This window comes from Agelaius tricolor, unplaced genomic scaffold, assembly GCF_023055355.1.
Source record: "Agelaius tricolor isolate 1412-34295 unplaced genomic scaffold, bAgeTri1.0.p SCAF_16, whole genome shotgun sequence".
NCBI classification, from domain to species: Eukaryota; Metazoa; Chordata; class Aves; order Passeriformes; family Icteridae; genus Agelaius; species Agelaius tricolor.
In genome coordinates, this window is record NW_027269276.1 from 12109908 (window position 1) to 12125921 (window position 16014).

The window sequence follows — 16014 nt, forward strand, 5'->3', positions numbered from 1 at the left end:
ACCTAAAATATTTCATCAGCTGTCAAACACTATTTTAAAAAAAGATTTACTAGTAGAAAATGTTTCTACGCCTAAAGCCTAGCAAAAGAAAGCACTAGGCACTACCTAGTAGACAGGAGGGCTATAACTAAGCATACCTTATAGTCTTACTTGTTTGAAGGGGGGAAAGTAAAAAAAAAGAAAAAGTTTGTGGTTAGACTCACCTGGAAACAACTCTAAATAAGGGCTTTTTTGTGTGTTGGTTTAGTTTTTAATGATTTCTTTAGTAAGTTCTCTAGCTAAAGAGAAATCTCTCTGGCAATTTGAAGGTTAATTTAGTGGGATATGATACAAAAAATTGGTAACAGAAAATATATTTTATGCCTTTTTGTTTTTAGTGTGCTAATTATACAGCCTGTTCTGAGCCTAATTCATCAGCTTCTTCACTATTCTCTGGGCAAGGACCAGTGTTTGCAATCTGAAGGTGCATTAGAAATTGTCCATCAGCCTTTTTGTACTTTATGTACTGAGAAGATCAAAGTATTTACCATGAACTGTACCATAAAATTTTAAAGCCTATAAAAGGAAGTAGAAAATTAATATTAATGACTATCAGACAAGCAAGCACAGCCATTTCCACCTCATCTCCTTTTACTGTTGAGGGGAAGAGTCATAAACCACACCAACAGCTCAGGCAAATGGAAAGAGACTTTTGAATTTTCTGGCTTTACTTGTTTGCCTTGAGGTGGACCTGACTTTTTAATGTGGTTTTGTATAATTAATCTATATTGTTAGTTTAGAGTTGGAACTGGAGAATGCTGAGGGGTTAAACAAAAGAGTGCTGCATTTGTTCACACTCTTGTGTGAGTTCATTTCTTCATTCATATTCTAAAACCCAAAGCTGGCTCTGGAACAGCAATTCAGCAAGGAATTGCTGTTCTATCAGCCAAAGGAAAAGCTGGCATTTGGCTCATCTGTGACATCCCATCTCATGTAGTTGCACTGTCCTCCTCCTGACTACCCTTGAATGTAGGAGCATCATCCTGAAACCGTTATGCAAGGTGAGAAACATAAGTGGGAAGGCAAATGATGACAGAGTGCACAGAGAGGCTGTGCCAGCCCCAGTGCGTCAGGATATCTGCATCCAGAGCAGAAAATCATTCTCTGTGGAGGCTTTCCAAGCCTGTCAAAAGCCACCCTGCAGATCCCTAACCCAGGCAGAGGGCACACAGGGTGTGCTGTGCTTGGCTTACAGCTAAGGAGATGCACAGAGAAAACTTTAACTCTGGAAAGTGCCAAGCATAGCCAGACCTCCACCCTGAGGGCTCTGTGTTTGCAGTCCCACTGTGATGGGTGAGCTGGAAGGAGGAATTACCTTGGAAACTATTAGCAATGCCTTGGAGTTGCACCACAAATTATTTATGGTTATTATTCATTAGCTGAATCAAGTCATCTTTCTGGACATTTTTGAACATCTTCCTGATCATTTTCCAAACACTCTGGGATTTGTATTGCTGCATATGCAAAGGAAACTCCCATTCTGTGAGTTTGATTCCTCTCTATGAAATAGAGAAAACCTGATCCAACATGAATTTCTCATCCCCAACAGGAAGCTCATTCCATGTAGCTACTAAGGATGCAGCTTGCCATTTTAGATCATTGCCTATACAGTAGGCAGGCTCCTCAGGAAGTCTCACTGGTTCTCTGAGCTCCCACTTTGGCCTGAATAAGTGATTGTGCTTACCAACACTGACAACCAAATGTTTCACAGATGTAAATCAGCTGGATCACCAAGTATCTACTCTGTGCTTACAGTAATACAAGAAAAATTCAAAGCATACTTTGACAGTCTTTTTACACAGGATCATAACTAAGGAATAGGTGTTCTCTAAAAGGAAATGGAGAAAGTTGGATTAAAGCTTTAGATATCTCAGTGTAAGGATATGGTGTTCAGAAGCACTTATGAAAAAAAAAAAGAGAAAGGAATGAGTTCAACCATGTATCAGTGAAAAGTTGTGGGGAATTTTTAACATTACCTCCATCCTGAGTGGTAAATCTTCTGCTTCTGTGATCTCAGAGCTGAAAGTATATTCAGATTCATTGCTACTGTGAGTTGAGTCCGTTCTTTTGTGCCCAGGCTTGGGGATGCTCTGAAGTGCAAGTGGAACAAATCAGTACCAGTACCTGGCTTTCCCTGCCACTGTCTCTTCACAAGCTTTAGCTCAGCTTATAATATTTGGTGTTATGTCTCAGTTATCAAAATTAATAAGAAAATATTTTTGATTCTGGTCTCTCCAAAGACCTAAAAGCCTATGAGATATAGTTAGGACTCAACTCCATGGAGACAGGTCAGACCCTACACCACCAAGGAGTGCTGCAGAAAGCAGAACCAAACAAGGATGCAGCACTTTGTGGGAAAGAAACACTCAGATTACAGGAAGCACAGGTAGCTTTTAACTTTTTACTTTTTAACTTCCTAGACATTCTGTTGAGGAATAGTTTATATTCCTGCCACATAGAACATTCCTAGGACTACTTAAAATTTATCACTGGATGAAGATAGCTCAAACAACCCCAGCAGATGTGAATAACTTGAGGGAAAAATAAGGGTGGACAGCACAAGTAATACCACCAGGAAAGTCACAGCAGAAATTCAGCCTTCTTCACAGATGTGACAATTTTTTTTTTTTTTAATCAACAACAAATTTTAAAGGTACTTGTTTTGGCTGAACTAATCAAAATAAACAGGATTTAAAAGGACAAATTCTCCTTTCAAGTACAGGTCACCAACACATACAGCTGACAGCACTTACCAACTTATCCCACTACTGTCACAGACATATTTTCTGAAAAATGCTTTTGCTAGGATTTTTCTCCTGAGAAGCTGAGAAGCCTCAGAAAAGAAATGTAAACAATAACTATCTGATGGCTGTGGAATGTGGTCTGGAGATGGTTTACCAATAGGTGCATCTTTGGTCTATTGTGGTTGTTTTAAATTAATGACCAATTCACAGGTCCAGCTGTGTCAAGGCTGTGAGCAGTCACAAGATTTTATCATTCATTCCTTTCTTTGCTAGCCTTCTGATGTCTCCTTGCTCTTTCTTTAGTGCAGTTTTAGTATATCATTTTCTTTTCATATAATATCTGTCATAAAATAATAAATCAGCCTTCTGACACATGGAATCAAGATTCTCATCCCTTCCCTTGTTGGGGCTGCCTGCAAATTCCACACCCTAGACTCTGCCTGAACAAGGTGTAAACAGCTTTGGATTTCTGAGCCGTGGAGCCACTCACCACCATCAGGTTCATCTCATCCTTGAGGTCGTCGTAGCGCTCCTCCAGGCGGCTGAACTCATTGAGCAGGTTCTGGTACCGCAGCCGCTCGTCGTTCAGATCCAGCTCCAGCTGCTTCGTCTCCTCCACCAGCTTCTTCTCCATCGACTCTGCCACACACAGCAGGGATCCCAAGTGAGAATTCCAGCCCTTCCCACCACGCAGGGCACCCATGCAGGAGGTACAGGCCTGTGTCTGCACCTGAGGAACAGCCTGCCGTTTGAAGCTGGTGTTTGTGCTTCTCTGGGCAAACATTCAGCCAAAAACATGAAGGGCCAAAGCAATATTGTGGCAAGCACAGAAGTGCTCACTCAAACAAGTTATTTATTCTGCTAATACCTTCCATAGCTGATTCTAGGAGGAAGGAAGAAGAGGCACTAGCCCGTTGCTGTGCTATGTAAAGCAAAATGTGAGGTGCTTTACACCTCATGCATCCTGGTCCTCCTCATCACAGCTCCCTTCATCACAGCCCTCACATCTAGAGTTAAGCTTTCCTGGCTGCTGCCTACACAGTCACAGAGCCAGAGAGGTTGTAGTGGATAAGCTGTATTAAATATCAGAGCTGCCTTTTAAAAACTGAAGTGCTTCGGAACAGCCCCCTAAAAAAGGCCCCGAACCCCTTAGGATTTCGTGGAAATTCAAATGGTAAATAATTCTCATGTTTGCAAGTTCTTAAAAAAAGAAATGAATGCACAAAAAGGAATGTAAACTAAGGCAAATTAGCCCAATCCATGCAATAGAGTGTTGCTTTACTAGGTAGCATGGAGTAGAGAACCTGAATGAAGAGAACAGAGCCAACCTGTTATTTCCCTGGCCTGGTCATGGATGCGGCGGTTCAGCTCCTCCTTTTCTGTTTTCAGTAATGAGTTCTGCTCTTTCAGCTCTGACACCAGCTACAGAGACAATAAAATATTTGACTCAGAATGCAGTTCATCTTCCATCAGTAGTTCTAACAACAATGGCATCTTAGCTGTAACAAAAGTTCAAATATTTAAACTGTTCTTCACAAAGTGGAACTGGTGAACTAAGTTGTATCTTAATTTCCAAATTACATTTCTTAAATATGTACCACTGTTGACTCCCCTGTATGTTCTGAACCCCATTTCTGATCAGATGCTAAAACTGCCCTGAAGCACTCCACAGTGCCATGTATTTTTCAGTAAAGTCCCAAAGATGTAAATGGCTCATTAAAACAGAAATATTCATAAAATAGTAACACATCTGGTAGTTCTATGGTAAATTCCATTGCATTGGGTAACACCAAAATTTAACATCTTGCCTGTGCCCTAAAGCTGTGTCACTTAACCTGTGTTCAGGTTTGCCAGGTACTCATTTGTCTCTGATTATGGTTACCATGCATTCACTTTGCTTTACCTATTAATATTTTCCCTTATGCTTATCTGATATTGAACCTTGTCACTGCAGCATCACGTCATGATGGATTGGCTCTTCCAATACTCAAAACTTGCACCATTATCAGCAAGTGCTCCAGACAGAAATCAGCCTGTTTGATATGTTTGTGGTTAGCAAAGAAAAGGGGTTAGCTGAAACCTGTTGAACTAGACTGTGCACATGTGTTGAATAGGCTGGCTGTCTACATTAGGCAGGATATAGCAGCACCTTTCAATACTGAATATGGGACAGATTTCTGCTATCTATGTGATTATTCTCTCTAGGCAGGTAAAATGAATGAATTCACTACCTCTGACTAAGTCAGAAAGCTCAAGGATTTGGCTTTGCAAATGCTTTCGGTATCAAAATCTGAATAGATTGGATACATATATTTACATACAATATATGGATTTAGATGGATTTAGCATATATCTCTACCACAGGTGTAGCCATTTAGACACCAAGCCTATTTAGGATTGTACAGCTATAAAAACACAACAAAAATACCAGCCACACAGGTGAAAAAAATCAAGCCTGGGCAAAACCTGAGTGAACACCAGGCCCCTGCAAATCCTCTCATGCATCTGAGACCCCATACATGCCTGCTCAGTCTCATGTTTGTATTTGTCTGCGCGCTCCTCAATGCTCTTCTTCTCGGCCTGCGTGTGGTGCAGCTCCGTGCGGAGCTTGGCGATCTCCTCCTGCAGGCTGAGCACGCGGCTGGTGGCGCTCCTGGCCTCCTCCTCGCTCAGCCGCAGCCTCTCCACATCACCACGCAACTTCTCCGTCTCCGTCGTGTACGTCACCTCCAGGGTGGTCATCTTCTCCAGCAGGGATTTGTACTCTTTGTTCTGTGCAAAACACCACGCGGACAGAGCGGCTGTTAGAGAGGTTCTGGTCCGAGGGAGCCTTTTCCTTCCCTACACAATACACCCAGGCATGGGAGCACAGGAGCAGCTTCCCCATTTCAAAAAGGTTTTGCAGAATTGCTTAGCGAGGTGACAGAGCAGTCCAGTCTCTAAGCCTGCACATCCTAAACTAAAATCAGATGGAGAGCCCACATACATCAGACAGGATCACCCCACCTTCCCCTAAAACAGAGCAACTGACGTGCTTCAAACGCACTGCTGGCGTTAAGCGAGTGGGAGTTTTTCTCAGTTCTGCTGAGAGGAACAAGTGGATGTTTGACTGCTCCAGTTCTGGCCTCCCCTTCTCTCCTATCACTATTCTTCATGAGAAAAGAGAACTGAGCCCTTACAATGAAAATTCAGCGCACTCTGTGAATGCCCACAGCGCTGAGAAAGCTAACCACAACTTTGACAGGTGTTCCCAGAGGCCGGGAGCTTTTACCTGCTCATCAATTTTTCTCTGCAGCTGCATGATCTTGTTCTCCAGGCCGATGTGGAGCTTCTTGTAGCGCTCCACGGAGCGGGCCTCTATCTTGAGCTTCTTGAGCTCCCTCTTGGCCATCATGCGGCGGTAGCAGCACTGCAGGTAGACGATGGCGCGCAGCGTGCGGCCGTAGCGCCGCCGCGCCAGCCAGCCCCGCACGTGCTTCTGGATGACCACGGACTTGTGCTCCCGCAGCATCTGCAGGGGGAAACACGTGGGAAACACAGGGTTAGAGCTCCAAACTGCACCTGTGCAGTGCACAGAACCCCCTGTAACAATGGACACTGAGATACCTTCACCTGCAAAGAGAAACTTCTGGGGAAGAGTAGCAAGAAATGGAATAACTTCAAATTAAAAATAAGAGGGGAAAGAAGAGTGGAACAAGAACAACAACAATGAGTAAAAAGAAAAGGAACCCTTTTCTTTTTAAAACATGACAAAAGAGAGCTGGAGGCACATGGAAGGACTGGAGGAACATGAGGAAAACATGACAAAAAGAACTGGAGGCACATGGAAGCACCAGGCATTCCTTTGTGTTGAGGTCAGTGCTCAGCTAATTGCAAAAGTACATAGTACCTGTTGGCAAGATTACAAATACAATATTTTTTTTTAAACTGCAACTTTATCTTGAAACACTTTAGAATCATTGACATATGCTGCATAGAGTTCATCAATACAAAGTTTAAAATTACCACATTTGATATGCAACGCAGTCTGTACTGCATTTCCCAGAGGAAATTGTAGCTGTTAAGAAGTCAGAAGCTTTTGGTTTGTTTGTGTTATTTTGTTTTGGGGATTTTTTGTTGCCTTTTTTGACATATCTTAGGCTTGCCAGCATGGAAAAATTTCCATCTATTCTAATAAGAAATTCGTAGTGTAGTAATTTGAATTTATTTGATGGCAGAAATTTCAACCATAGCTTTGAGCTGTAAAAAAAAAAAATCCATATTATTTAAAAAAAAAAATCTCTAACATAAACCAGTCATGTGTGTTAGCCAGGGAGTTCAGCTTAGAAGAGTCTACCCCTTGGTTTTGGATCCTTCACCCACTAATTCAATCACAGATCTCCCAGGTCTGGAACCTCTGAATTCAAGCAGATTATATGAGATATGCATGGAGAGCCTGCCCAAATCCACAAGGCTTCCAGTACTCCGAGAGCTTTAGAGTTCACTTAATAAAGCTTCTGCAAATAAAACAATTTATTCTAAAGAACAAAATTATTTAGGATTTCATGTTAATGCTCAGAATTGATAGTTTAAATATCATAGGCAGTTCACATTCTTACATTGATTTACCACAAAGCTGGTAAGACAAACTAGTCAGGTAACAGTAATTTTATTTTCTTTTAGACTGCTTAGCAAATGAACTGAAATGTGTTAGAAGCATTACAGTTTCAGATCAATGAATTTAAAATTCACTGGCAAAGTGGCAAGGCTGTAATACATAAAAACTTTCTCCCTTAGCATTTATTTCTGAATTAAAAATGAGACTGGAAATCCCAGCACTCAGTTGCTCAGCACACCAAGGTAAGCAGCTCTCTGAAAAGCACAGCAAGGTCAAAAGCCAAAGTCCTCCTGACTGCATGCCATGCAGTTGGCATTCCTGCCTCCTGTCTCCTCCTTACACATTTTCTGGAACACTCCTTCAGGCTCCCAGCAGGTGCCTGAACACTGGAATACAACTAGCTTTCAACAATTTTCACCTCCTAAGTTTGAAAGCAACAATTTCCACCTCAAGTTTGAAAGCAACAAGCCCTGTAAAATACCTCCATGGCACAGGGATGGTCCTCATCCGCCAGGGAATTCTTGCATCCATGCAATCCAGGGAGGAAACAAGCCACTCCAAAGTACAGTGAGAGGATCAGGAAAGTTACTTCATCTACCAGCTATATCCCAGGAAAGCTTATGTCAAAGCTGTGGGGGAACTAGACTCCTTGTCCAGCTGAGAAGCACGCTGCTATGTCCCAGGCAGGAGCTTTCCCCAGGATGTGTGAAACAGATGATTCAACCATACTAAATTCCTTGTTCTGCCCACGTGACTCAAGACATGCCCTCTCTTCCTACAACAACAACAGGTCCCTTTCACAATCCTAAGGAACAACACGTGTCCCACACATTACTGCAGCCAGGGCTCAGCCCAGCTCTCCTGTCACAGGGCAACCTTTCAGTTTCACCCTTCTGCAATCATCAACTCCACAACACCTGTGTTTACCTTCCCACGGCACCCAGAGCTTGTGCTTCCCTCTCTGGCCATCCTGTACCTCAGCCTGGGTAAGATCCCACCTTGGGAGGACAAGACAAACACAGCACACCGCAGGGGCACTGTCAGACTGTCATGTTTTACTGCAGAGAACAATTCACAGCTTGAGGGGGATCCTCCTGACAGGCAGGTCTGACCACCCCTTCCAGGGACTCCACCAGAAACCTGCCATCTCCATTAGGAGGGAATATAACAGGTTTATTAAACTGTGCTGCAAGACAGATGGGCTGTGCATTACTGATGTGACTAACAAGGCATAGGGAAACAACTTAGATCTTCCTGAAGATTTTAGGCCACCTACTGCTGTGACCCAGGTGTCACATCTGTCAGACCACTGTTAAAAACACATCTTGTTTAACTTCACAAATACAGTTTGTAACAACAAGAATGCTAAGAATACCAATAAAAAGCAATGTGGATATCCACATAAAAGAACAGCCAAGTCAACCATAAGGGTCTTACTACTAAGAAATTCTTATCAAGGTTTATTTTTTTCAACTTTGTGGTTAGTTTATGTTAGAATACTACATATATGACTGTGTAGCAAGCTTAATACAAATGAAAAATATAAAGAAACTTCAAATATAAAAGAGAAAGATATGGTACCTAAGCATCAGATGGCTTTTGGCTGCATGCCCTTAACAATTACATGCTTGGGAAAACAAATCCCTCAGCTACTTTTTCAGTGAAATACAGGCTGACTTTTGAGCCTGGTTAAAACTTTTCTTGTAGATAAAACTGCTATGAAACATATCAGCACTTTGCAATTGGAATCATAATTCTGTTTCCAGCCCTGTGACCACTGAAAACCAAATTATTCAATTGAATCATTTATTATCAAGCATATTCAGGAAAATATTACCAATATCGCTAGGACAGGGTTATATCAATTTACCCCCACACCAAAACCAACATACATTAAAAACCTAAAACTAAACCACTCCACCCATGGATAACTTTCAATATCCAATTTTTGTGGGAATCTCTTTGCTAACATAATTCCATAAGACATTTCAGAATCACTGAAACTAGGGATGGGAAAGGACCAGTAGTGAGTGCATCACATGTATATTGATGTAAGCAATTCTGATTTGGACTGAGAGAGATTAAAGCAAGGCCATTTTCAGCATTTATTTTAAGTGCCTCAACGTTCTATGTAACAAGTCAGAAATGCTGTAAATCTCTGTTGGATTCTCCACTGGCTGCACTGAAAGTCTAAATATGCCTGTATTAGATGACAATGAGAATATGTCTACAATGACAACTTGATGGCAGCATTAGATATTTCACATTTCCAGGTGCTGTCCCTTAATCCATGCTCTGCTGTTTTGTCTGTGCATCACACAAAAACTAAGAGCATCCACACAAAACATTTCAGATTCTCAAGATGACACCACAGAGAAGCTTTGTCCTGAAAGTGTGTGGAAATAAAGGAAGAGAGAAAAAGTACATTGTGATTTCTTACCATTTGGTACTTGTTTCTGACCATGTAGCCTCTCAGGAGGGCCTGGAGAGCAATAGTGGCATCTCGCATGCACTGGTATCTCTTGCGGACCACGTACATGCGCTGGAACTTCTGGATGGTGATGGCAGCTCGTGTTCTCCTCAGGAACTTGGCATAGCTGAGGAAAAGATCACAAACAGCACCTGTAATTATGTGATTGAATGCTTGGGGTTTTTTTAATAGCCTGTATTTTTAGTTTCTTCTTAGTGTTGTCAGTGACACAGTATTTTATTTGCTGTATACAACAGAATGACAAATTAACAGAAACCTCGCAAAGCTTTACAGGGAAACATTTTCACTTCCCCTAAGAACTGCACTAAACAACTGACAAGGTAAACTCAGCTTAATTTCTCATCACCTCTTCTCCAACTTTAAAGCTGTTTCCTCTAGGTCATCTTCCAGATCTACTCTCCCAACCTCCACCAGCAGAAAATATTTTCTTGTTCTTGGCTATTGCAGTAAGACAATTACAAAGCATCATGACATATGCCTCTTTCTGAAGGTTGGTTATTACAGCCTTCATCACCACCCTGCCTTTGAACAATACCACCTGTATTCCTGCCCTTCTCTCTGGCCCCATGGCCATCCCTCAGAAGTCAATCCAAACAAGTCACTGACTGACGAATGTCCCTTTACAGCTGCACCCTGGGTGAGGAATGGCTTCTCCAGCAGGACAGACCCAGCTGGGAGGGCAATAAGGACTCAGACAGTCCTGCTTTACCTCACCTGCAACATATCTCCTTAGTACTACTTGTTTTCTGCATCATAGAGCCAGGGTGCTACTGTCCTCTCAGAAAGGTCAAAACCAGTCAGGACAGACACATCCATTATATTAAACTTCCTTCATTTCCCTGGAAAGTCATCTCCTCTCAGGCAGTATAGGAAGGCGAGAACAGGTGTATCACATTTAAATAACCTGCTTACAGGGCTCTGGACTGGGGCTGGTGTGGCACTTGCCCTGAGCAGTGCTTACCATCGTGCCTGGTACCCTCTGACGTGTCTCTGGATGGTGATGGCAGCCTTCCTCATCCGCATGTACTTCTTCCTCATCAGCCAGCCCCGGATCGTCTTTTGGATGCGGATACAGGCAGCTCTCAACTTATCTGCCCTTATTTTTTCCAGGTAGGCTACTTGACCAGCCCGGAAAAATATTTTTGTCTTACCAAACTGGTACTTATCCTTGTCCTATTTTCAAAGGTAAAAAGAGGATAAGTTACAGCATTAAGTGTTAGTGCATAAAAAAAAGGCACGAAGGGCTAAATGAAAGCACAGTTAGTCAAGAGGCAAAATTATCTGTGGAATATTTTGGGTAATCTGAGACTTAAATTAAGTAGTGGAGAAGGGTATTTTCTCTGTATGATTCTGTTTAAAATTAATATAATAAGGCCACAAGCATGGCCCAAAGGGGCAATGTGAGATTTTTGCTTAGATGAAAATGACAAAGATGATAAAATGGAAGGCTACAGGAGGTGACAAAGGGGCCCAGAGGATGAAAGCAATACAGGCAGTGCACATGTACAATTTTCTGTTTAAATTGTAGCTGACCCCTCTGAACGGTCCATCTTCAACCACATTACACAGTGCAAACAAGGCAGCTGGGGCTTCAGACATGTACAAATCACTTATTGTATCAGGACAGAACAAAGCATGCTGCTGCTCAAACACATCTGAAATTTCAGAACTGAACCAGAAAGAGAATAATATTTTATGTCTACAGGCTGTAGTACTCCTTTGAGGGAAAAACTGAGAATATACAAAGGCACACTGAAAAAAAAAATTAATTTTGTTGGCTGTTTGATTCTAAGTTGAAAGGAACAGCAGTCAAAGAGCTACAGGATACATTTGTGGTTTAGTAGTTTGTAAAGGTACTAAAATAGTGTAGCTATGAGGGAGTAAGTGATATGGTCTCTACTCCTGCAGACTCCAAATGCTCTCAGCTCTAAGTGCAGGTACCTGAATCAGCTTCTCCAGGACATTTTTACACGTCTGCTTTCGGTCACCAAGGACATCCCTCTGCTTCATCAGAACCCGGTAACGGCTGAAGAACTCCTGGTACGTCCACCTGTCCCAAAGGCAGAGCACCAGTGCTAACAATGAACATTACCTCAAAAAGAACTGCAGCAGGAAGCAGTCCAAAGAAAGCAAACACACCTGGAGGGGAAGCCAGCAGCACTGATCCTGATGGTCTCCAGCACACCACAGGCTCTCAGCTGCTGCACTGCCCGCTTCTCATCAAACCTAGGGAGGAACAAAAGGTGGCTCTGGGATGTGGGACTGGGCTTGCATTATCTGGGGGTCCTGGAAGTGGCACAGTGGGGAGCAGGGGGAGTGTGATGGGTGGTTGGTAAGGTGCTCCTGAAACTCAGGGGTAACAGAGGACAGCCTGGCTGGAGAACTGTCTGAGCCCATTGGCACTTCCTGCTGGCCAGCACAAGAGCTACAGGAGCCTTTGTGCGCCTGGGCTTTGAGAAAAACTCTAAGCAAGTTCATATATGAAAGAAAAAAAAAAAAAAAAAGAAAAGAAAAAGGCTTTGGAATCTGACAAAGCATATTCCAGCTCAAGAAGTGCAAACCCCACTTACATTTGAAATTGCTAGCAATGAAAATGTTGGAACTTTTCTTCTTACATATCACCATAAACAAAAAAATGGCATCAGGAAGCATTTCTCCCTCTATTCATCCCCAAACATCTCCTGCTGTAATACACATACACCAGAGTAAATCCATAACCAGAGAAAGGAGACACAGCACTTCACTCCTGAGTGAGCAAGGTTCAGCTTGATCCTCAGTGGCCTTGGGCAATCCCTCCCAACAGGGGCTCCCCAAAGCCCACAGGAACTGGCATCTTACGTGAATGGGAACTTGAAGTCGTTTGGCTTAATGCAGCGCACGTAGTGTGGAGTTGTGGCATTCAGGGTTTCCATCAGCAGATGAAGAGAGTTTCGAAACTTTTTGAAAAAAAAGAAATGGAAAAAAAAAAGTCAGGGAATGGCCTCAACAAGCTCAGTCATCTTTGAGATAACCTCAGAAAACAGACTCGATTTGCACACTTTTAATTTAATTATGGCAAAGATATGCAGATATTTTATGTTTGGCCACTGATAACTGGAACCAGGTTTTCTGGGGATTGAACCTCACTTTGGATTTGAATCAGACAAAGTGGCACATGATCCAAAAAACCCAGTTTAAGACTTTCAAAACTTCTCAGCATCCATGTTAAATTTGTTTTGAAAAGCATCAGTTTGGGGTTTGGCATCATAATAAAAAATGAATAAAAAATAATTTTTAAAAATTAAAAAAAAAATAAATTCCCCACAGTGCATTGGTAATTAGGGACTATTTGCACCAAGCTGTAAGTCACAATAAGCTGCACCTCTATCAAAATCATGAGAGATCCCACAAGCCACCAGCAAACCTTGAGACCTATGAGACAGGAGGTGAAGGGAGGCATTTTGTAACAGAGCTGCATCTTCAAACTCACCTGATGTCCCACAGTTTTCTTGTGCTCCTTGCTGGCTTGCCCTGGCCTGGTCTTGGCAGGTTTGACAGGCATTCGAGTCAGAGGCACACGCCCTGAAGGGGCTGCTGATGTGGGGCTGAGCACCTTCTCCTCATCCTGGAATAACTCTGGCAGCAGCTTGAACTGGTGTAACAGCATAAAAAATACACAGAGGGTGAGTATCCAGCAAGCAATCGTACCTGTTTGTGCTTAAGGTTAAATTCCACGCTCAGCTTTTGTAAGAACTGCATTTTTGGTGAACTTCACAGGGGGCAAATGCAAAAAGCAGACAGGCTAAGTGGTACAGTGAGTGGGCCATGATTTAATGTGGGTTTGATCAGTGAGTCTCCTTCTCAAGATAAAATTCTGATTTTTTTTCATATAGCCAACAACAGCCATGTGAAACTGTTAGATACCAACAGCAGTTTCCTAAGTACCAGCTGCAATTATAAACAGCTGCTTTGATCTAAGAAGGAAACTACAGGGTCCTCTCTTATTCCAATGGTGCATCACTCTCCTTTGTGGTTGAGAGGTATCTGGGACACTGAATAAAGCAGCAGGCAGCAAAGATGATTCCTGCTTTATCACTCCAAATTGAAATAATCAGCTTAACAGACGAACCATCAACTGAAAAAAAGCCCCACTAGCCAAATTTATCTGACTGAGATCTACTCCCTGCCAGTGGGAGTGGAAGAAAAACCTGAAATGTCCTTCCAAATACTACACAGGACTTCTGCTTCCCTTTCTCTAATGGCTACAAAATATACTGAAACCTAACAGCTGCTTTGAAGTAACTTATAACTAAAAATAACACCACCAGGTCTTTCCACTGACAACTACAGCTCTTCAGAACCATTATGAGTAAGAGAATCTGAACCTCTCTACCTGTCCATGAATAATTTTATATCTAGCATCTGTGCCTTTTTCCCCAAGAGACAGGAACATTCATTTTTCAGTACTAGAAAGTGCTTGGGCCAAGCACAACCTAAAAAATTAAAAAATTGGTTTTGTCTCATAAAACTTGGTGAGCAGACACAATAACCAATGGAACACAGTGCACAACAAAATGGCACCTGTGCCCTGTGGTTGTGCCAGAGGGGCTGGAAAAGGGCATCAAATGTTCCCCAGCAGCACCCAGCACAGCACTCCAGCATAACAAAATGACTAAGGATGCTACAAAAGAACCCTAAATTCCTGAACTTAAAAGGGAGTATTGATCTCCTTGGATTGATCTCACCTGAGCTAGTGAAGGAGGACATTTCCTGAGGGTGATTTACTCTTCTCCTTCCACTGGCTCAGCCCAGAGCTGAGGATGGCTGGGGTAGCAGCTCTTTGTCAGCTGCCTGTGACACAGTGAGTTGGTGGGCACAGGCACTACAGAGCCAGGTGTTCCCAGCCTGTACACAAACCTATTTCAATATAATGTGATTCTCTGAAGCTCCTGATGCTCCCACACACCAGAGGTGGGGGTAGGAACAGGGTTCCCACTGTCTCAACTGCAGATGGATGAATTCTTCTAAGCTGTCCATACCTAAGGATCATTCTCTTTCTCCAGCCCTGGGAAAATCTGCCTGCAAAAATGGGCAAGTGCATGTCAAAGGCACTATTTTCACAGACACTGGCCCAGTTACTCCAAGTAGAAGAAAGGAACAATGTCTGGCCTCTCCAGCACAGGTCAGCAATAGTGGAGCAATGATCCAAACTGCAGGACCACTCCTGTTTGGTTTGGGTTTTAGTATCTCATCAATTTTCTTTGTTTCTCAGAACACTAAGAGTGTTCAAAGAGAGGGAAAACACTGATCAAAGGGTAGATAATTCACGTGACAGAAAACAAGCAAGGAAGCATTTCTTCCCTCTAATTTTTTCAGACCACCTAACACACATGCTGCTAACAATCTTACAGATCATTTCTTTCAATACAGAGCCACAACAGAAAATTCTAACAACCATGCAAGCAGCAAGCATAAAAGCCCAGGATTGTTGTGTTGCTTTCATGATACATGCATGGAACCTGAACTACTTCACAGAGGTTCTGTGGGTGGATTTACAGAGAAGGCCAAAATAAATAGTTGAATTCCACAGTCCCTGCCAAGAGCAGAGTGTGTCATGCACTCTGGAGAGCAAAGAAGCATCCAAGCTGTGTGTGACAGTGGGCATGGGCAGGATGACAGATGATGCAGTCAATTTAGAATTACCTTCTGTTGGATGTGCACAGCAAACCCAGAAAACATCACCACCAACAAAATGGAATAAAAGTCAGAAATGCAGTTCTACTACAATTACTAACAAAGAGGCACTGATGAAAAACAAAAATAAAACATTCTTTATACTGCTTTTGGCAAAATGGAGTAAAACCATGTTTTTTTTAGTGTTTAGACTGAACTGCCTCAAGCTACACTGAGCCTGCCCAAGCTGCTGTCAGGCTCTTACAGCAGCTCTGTCCCGTCTGTCTGTCATCCCATGGAGCACCCTGTCCCTCTGTCCTGCACAGAGTGGCTGCCTGGCTCTGCCAGCTCCCCAGAGATGCCACCTGCCTCTCCCTCCACCCCCAGAAACTGCCTTCACTTAAACCACCTCAATACTGCTCCCAGTGGAGAGTCTGCTGTGGTGTTTCATTATACCACATGTCTTAATCATTTAGCTTCATATTATCTGC

At 42.7% G+C, this 16014-nt stretch overlaps 1 protein-coding gene across 2 annotated transcripts in view; it reads right to left on the bottom strand.

Moving 5' to 3' along the window:
* The window catches only part of MYO5A (myosin VA), a 101841-nt gene that overhangs the window by 23080 nt on the left and 62747 nt on the right, over positions 1 to 16014 (bottom strand). For both annotated transcript variants that reach the window (XM_071441551.1, XM_071441552.1), the window contains exons 15-25: positions 13341 to 13502; positions 12710 to 12807; positions 12011 to 12097; positions 11813 to 11921; positions 10833 to 11044; positions 9821 to 9977; positions 6055 to 6294; positions 5307 to 5555; positions 4112 to 4205; positions 3274 to 3422; positions 2016 to 2129 (exon numbers count right to left, since the gene is read on the bottom strand). In XM_071441551.1, coding sequence (XP_071297652.1) covers positions 2016 to 2129; positions 3274 to 3422; positions 4112 to 4205; positions 5307 to 5555; positions 6055 to 6294; positions 9821 to 9977; positions 10833 to 11044; positions 11813 to 11921; positions 12011 to 12097; positions 12710 to 12807; positions 13341 to 13502 — 1671 coding nt within the window. The remainder of the gene's footprint in view (positions 1 to 2015; positions 2130 to 3273; positions 3423 to 4111; positions 4206 to 5306; positions 5556 to 6054; positions 6295 to 9820; positions 9978 to 10832; positions 11045 to 11812; positions 11922 to 12010; positions 12098 to 12709; positions 12808 to 13340; positions 13503 to 16014) is intronic.